Raw genomic sequence first — 6,391 nt, 5'->3', positions numbered from 1 at the left:
AGAAGAAGAAGAAGAAGAAGAAGAAGAAGAAGAAGAAGAAGAAGAAGAAGAAGAAGAAGAAGAAGAAGAAGAAGAAGAAGAAGAAGAAGCCGCTGCTGCTGCTAAACTTGGATTCTTGCCCAGCTGGCCAGGAGCAGAGACCTGGCACTGGACACAATCCCTCACAGCACACACCCCAGCTGCAGCTCCACCCCACCCCACCTTCACCCCCCAGTATTCAGATGCATCCAGCTTCACAGGCCTTTAATCCCAGCACTCAGGAGGCAGAGGCAGGCAGATTTCTGAGTTCGAGGCCAGCCTGGTCTACAGAGTAAGTTCCAGGACAGCCAGGGCTATACAGAGAAACCCTGTCTCAAAAAACAAAAACCAAAACCAAAACAAACAAACAAACAAAAAAAAAGATCTTAGAAAAAAAAAAGATCCAGTGGAAAAAAGACAGCATTTTCAATAAATAGTGCTGGTTCAACTGGCAGTTGGCATGTAGAGGAATGCAAACCAATCTATTTATATCTCCTTATACTAAGCGCAAGTCCAAGTAGATCAAGAACCTCTAAATAAAACCAGACACACTGAGTTTATTACAAGAAAATGTGAAAAAGAGCCTCAAACACATCAGCACAGGGGAAATTTTCCTGAACAGAACACCAATGATTTGTGCTGTAAGATCAACAATTGACAAATGAGATGTCATAAAATTGAAAAGCTTCTGTAAGGCAAAGGACACTGTCAATAGGACAAAACAGCAGCCTACAGATTGGAAAAAGATCTTTAACAACCCTACATCCGATAGAGGACTAACATCTGAAATATACAAAGAGTTCAAGTTAGACTCCAGAGAACCAAATAACCCTACTAAAAATGGGGTACAGTTTCTGTTTCCATGATCTGTCCACTGCTCAGAGTACAGGCACCAAACCCAGACACTATTGTGGATTCCAAGAAGTGCTTGCTGACAGGAGCCTGATATAGCTGTTTCCTGAGAGGCTCTGCCAGAGCCTGACAAATACAGAGGCAGATGCTCGAAGCCAACCATTGGACTGAGCACAGGGTCCCCAATGGAGGAGGTAGAGAAAAGACTGAAGGAGCTGAAGGGGTTTGCAACTTCATAGGAAGAACAACAGTATCAACCAAGTAGGCCCCACCCTCCAAAGCTCCCAGGGACTAAATCACCAACCAAAGAGTTTGCACTGGTAGGTTCATGGCTCCTGCTACATATGTAGCAGAGGACTGCCTTATCTGGCATCAGTGGTGTAGGGCAATGGCCTATGCACAGACAGCCTGGTCTCCAGTCGAGCCAGTAATTTCCACCTACATGGGACAGAAGGCATTTGATCATGTCTCCTGGACCCCTGGCTCCTGTCAAAGTTACCGCCCCCACAACCCCCAAAAGAGACATGTGGCTAGCAGTCATGTAGACAATGTCCCAAGCTTCTAGCATTCTGGCTAGACTCCTCCCTACAGTTACTAGCAACAGCAAGATACCAGCAAGATACAAAAGGGGCTGCTTGGCAACCTCCTCACTCTCTTTAAGCTTTCTTACTTTCTAGCCTTTCCTTCCTCTCTCTCTCTCTCTCTCTCTCCCTTCTCCCATCTCTCCTCATGGCCATGGCCGGCCTCTCCCTCTCTTTCTACCTTCTCTCTTTCCCCCTGCCTTTCTACAATAAAGCTATAAAACCATAGACTGTCTCTAACCATCAAAGCCCGCGTGCTTGAACAATGGGATAGGCTTTCTCCTAACGAGTCATGTCTAACCTTCCATCAGGCCTGCCTACACTGCAGCCGCGGACCAGACTAAGGACTTTCGCCTGCTTGGAAACAACCCAGCGCCCGACTCTTTCCCCTGTCCTTTCTTCCCTGATCTCCGGGGCTGAGTGCCGCCCCAGGGCACCTATTCTGTTCTCAGCAATTCCACCTTATCCAGCATGGGATGCCAGAGACTGAGAACCTGGTACCTGGGGCTGCCCCTTGTCCACCACCGCCGTGTGGGGTCAGTGGCTTAACACTGCCAGATGCCCACCCGGGGCCATGTGGAAAGTATCTGGCAGTCCTCCTGCATTGGGCCGCCCAGAGCATAGGAACTCTGGCAGGATGCAGGCACATTCCTACTCCCCTCTTCCCACACACCCACGGCCCTGCACAGTAGGAGGAGAGGTCCTTGGTCCTGTGGAGGTTTGATGCCCCAGCATAAAGAGTAGTGAGGTGAGAGTGTGTGGGTGGCTAGAGGAGCATCCACTTTAGAGTCAAAGAGGAGAGGGGAAGAATTGGGGGTTTGCAGAGGGGATACTGGGAATGGGAATCTTGTTTTCTTAATAAAAAAAGAAAACAAGATAGGAGTGAGGAGTAAATATAATAAATTATAAAAAATGTATGTTAATTTAAAAGATAATAAATATAGAAAAATATACATCCAGTTTAATTTGGGCTGCCCATATACGCGAAGGCATGTATGTTTCAACTGGAATTTAGTCTACCATACCCTAAAGGAGAACTTACTCTCCTTCTCTCAGTACTGCCGCGGACTGGCCCCAGTCGGCCTCCCTCAAGCTGCCGCAGAAGAAATCAGGGAGTTCCAGTTACAGGTAGGCTAGAAGTTGTCAAGAAAAGGGTGACAAACAGACACAGACACAAGGGAGTGCTGTATCTGGATGTAATTTGTCTCAAAGGGAGCACCTGTCTTATAAGTGACTTTTACACAAAACAGAGGAATGCATACAAAGAGCTAACAGGAACCAACTGGGATAAAAATCAATGTTAACAACTGGATCAAAAGCAGCCCCACCTAAGCTCAGCTTAATCTTAGAAGCCAGGGAAAAGGGCTTCATGCCCTTGCCATAGTTCTAATTCTAGTCTATTGTCTTTCCCCCGAGGCCACTGTAAATTTCTGTGTATGGGAGTAACTCAGCTATCTATAGTTCTAAGTATTTACTCTAGTTCCTTCTTAGACCACAACCTTCCTTCTTCCTAGGTTACTGTAAATTCTTGCATATGAGAGTAACTTGGCTATTATTCTAAGTTATTGTGTGTGGGGGGGAGACTTTCTACTAATAAGTAATGTAGTCTGCCATACATAACTATAATAAGAATTCTAAACTTACTTTGCTAAGCTTGCCCTGAGATTTCTAACTCTATGTAGTAGATAGTAATGCCTGATTTCTTTTACTATCTCTCTTACAACACTAAAGGCAATTCTGCATGTCACTGAATAGGCAACATTCTTACTGAATTCCAAGCCCAGGGTCGGCTCAAGGACTACCTAGGGCATTGGTGAAGGCCAAGAAGCAAAGTTCGATTTTGTTTAGGTATTTGGCAAGTCATTGCTTGGAGACTCCTATAATAAAACAATACTGAGGGAAAGCACACAGATCCGTTCACCAACTAAAGCAAGGACATTATTGGAGCATTCATTATACAAGATGCCACACAGTTCCAGGAGACTAAGTTTCTGTGAACTTTTCCCCTCGGGATTGCGTCCAGGTTTTTGGGCCTGTCACACGGGTCACTACTGGAGTGGATGTAGCACAGTACCTATCAATTACCAATAGATTCTCAATTAAGGGTAAGACTCCCCTCCTCTATACTGAGATTTTTTTCTGACTTGACCTTTAAAAGATCTTGTGAATGCTGTCACAATCACTGAGTTCATATGTGCAATTTCCCGGCTATATCCAGAAAATACTGCTTCTATGTAGCAAGCTAACACCTCTAGCTTTTACACCTTTCTTCCCCCTCTTCTGCAATGATTTTTCTCTGGAGACAACTTAATCTAGAGCAAGCACCTCATGACACAATAGGACAGCTATGCTTACCCACTGAGAGCAGGTGACTGTAGTTCTCCAGCATTACATCCCGGTATAGGCATCTTTGAAAAGAGTTCAATTGCTGCCATTCCCCTCTACTGAAATCTACTGCCACATCCTCAAAGGACACTGGAACCTGTAACAACATAAACCAGGTAAAGACAATGTTATCAGTACTAAAGAATAGTTAGAAGACAGATGGTCTAAATGGTTTTGTGGTAACATATCATATAGTGTATACATTAAGTATACATAAATAATAATATGTTGAACAGAATCATCTAATCATAAATTTCTGCTATTCTTTTGTTTAATGTGCATTGGCATTCTGCCTGCATGACTGTATAAGTGTGTTGGATGCCCCTGGAACTGCAGTTACAGACAGTAGTGAGCTGTCATGTGGTTGCTGGGAATTAAACATGATTCCTCTGCAATAGCAGCCAGTGCTACAGTGCTCTTAACCACTGACCTAACACTCCAGCACAAATTTCTGCTATTCTTGATATATGAGATGTAGTCATTCATTTTTAAAACAATTTTGACCTTGATTTTAATTTTTTGCTCATTTTTAAAGATTTAATTTTTATTTTATGTGTATCAGCATGTACACATAAACCATGCTCAACCAATGCCCTGGGAAGCCAAACGAGGGTACTGAATTCCCTGAAATTGGAGTCACAAATGATTCAAGCCAACTTCTGGGTGCTAGGAATTGAACTCAGGTCCTCTAAAAGAACATCCAGTTTCCATAACTGCTCAAACTTCCCTCTATTTTTAAAATATAACATAGCTCCCAATATTTTTCCATATTGTTTTCATATACTCTTTAAAAAAGAGATGCCCATGAACATAGAAGAAGCCTACAGAACCCCAAATAGATAAGACCAGAAAAGAAACTCCTCTCATCACATAATAGTCAAAACACCAAATGTACAAAACAAAAATAGTATCTTAAAAGCAGTAAGAGAAAAAGATCCAATAACATATAAAGGCTGACCGATAAAAATTACACCAGACTTCTCACCAGAGACTATGAAAACTAGAAGATCCTGGGAAGATCTCATACAGACACTAAAAGAACAAAAATACCAGCCGAGACTACCATACCTAGCAAAACTCTCAATTACCATAGATGGAGAAAACAAGATATTCCATGATGGGCTGGTGAGATGGCTCAGTGGATAAGATCACCTGACTGCTCTTCCAAAGGTCCTGAGTTCAAATCCCAGCAACCACATGGTGGCTCACAGCCATCTGCAATGAGATCCGACGCCCTCTTCTGGAGTGTCTGAAAACAGCTACAGTGTACTTACATGTAATAAATAAATAAATAAATAAAACATTTATTTAAAAAAAAAGATATTCCATGACAAAACCAAATTTACACAATATCTTTCCACAAATCCAGTCCTACAAAGGTAAATAGACAGAAAACACCAACACAAGGAAGGAAACTACACCCTAGAAAAAGCAGGAATATAATCTCTCAACAAATCCAATAGAAGATAGGCACACAAACATAATGCCACCCCTAACAACAAAAATAACAGGGAGTAACAATCACTTTTCCTTAATATCTCTTNACATCAATNGACTCAATTCCCCATTAAAAAGACATAGACTAACAGACTGGATATGTAAATAGGACCCAGCGTTTTGATGCATACAGGAAAAGCACCTCAGTGTCAAAGACAAACACTACCTCAGAGTAAAGTGCTACAAAACAATTTTCCATGCAAATGATCCAATGAAACAATCTGGAGTAGACATACTAATATTGGATAAAATCGACTTTCAACCAAAAGTTATCAAAAAGGATAAGGAAGGATACTTCATACTGGTCAAAAAAAAAATCTCCAAGATGAACTGTCAATTCTAAACATTTATGTTCCAAATGGAAGGTCACCCACATTTATAAAAGAAACTTACTCAAAGCACACATCACACCCCACACAATAGTGGGAGACTTTGACACCCTACTCTCAGCAATGGACAGATCATGGAAACAAACTAAACAGAGACACAGTGAAACTCACAAAAGTTATGAAACAAATTGATCTAACAGATATTTATAGAACATTTCATCCTAAAGCAAAAGAATATACCTTCTTCTCAACAGAGATAAGAAGATTGAAATAATCCCATGCATCCTACCAGATCAACATGAACTAAGGCTGGTACTAAATAAAAACAAAAACAATGGAAAAGGCATATACACATGGAAACTGAACAACACTCTACTAAATGATAACTTCGTCAAGAAATAAAGAAAGAAATTAAAGACTTTTTAGAAAATGAAGCCACAAAATACCCAAACTTATGGAACACAAAGAAAGCAGTCCTAAGAAGAAAACTCATAGCTCTGAGTGCCACCAAAAAGACACTAGAGAGAGCACATACTAGCAGCTTCACAGCACACCTAAAGCTCTAGAACAAAAGGAAGCAAATTCACCCAAAAGGAGTAGACAGCTGGAAATAATCAAACTCAGGGTTGAAATCAACCAAGTAGAAACAAAAAGAACTATACAAAGAATCAACCAAACGAGGAGCTGGTTCTTTGAGAAAATAAACAAGATAGATAAACCCTTAGCCAG

The 6,391-nt window shown here is 41.6% G+C and overlaps 1 protein-coding gene across 4 annotated transcripts in view; it reads right to left on the bottom strand.

The window, feature by feature from the left end:
- LOC110314289 (zinc finger protein 81-like) overlaps window positions 1-6,391 on the bottom strand; it is a 58,106-nt gene that overhangs the window by 22,683 nt on the left and 29,032 nt on the right. For all 4 annotated transcript variants that reach the window (XM_029534064.1, XM_029534067.1, XM_029534065.1 and 1 more), the window contains one exon: window positions 3,807-3,933. In XM_029534064.1, coding sequence (XP_029389924.1) covers window positions 3,807-3,933 — 127 coding nt within the window. The remainder of the gene's footprint in view (window positions 1-3,806; window positions 3,934-6,391) is intronic.

This window comes from Mus pahari, chromosome X (genome assembly GCF_900095145.1).
Source record: "Mus pahari chromosome X, PAHARI_EIJ_v1.1, whole genome shotgun sequence".
Taxonomy (NCBI): domain Eukaryota; kingdom Metazoa; phylum Chordata; class Mammalia; order Rodentia; family Muridae; genus Mus; species Mus pahari.
The sequence above is the reverse complement of the archived record's forward strand: the minus strand, read 5'-3'. Positions and strand labels throughout refer to the sequence as shown.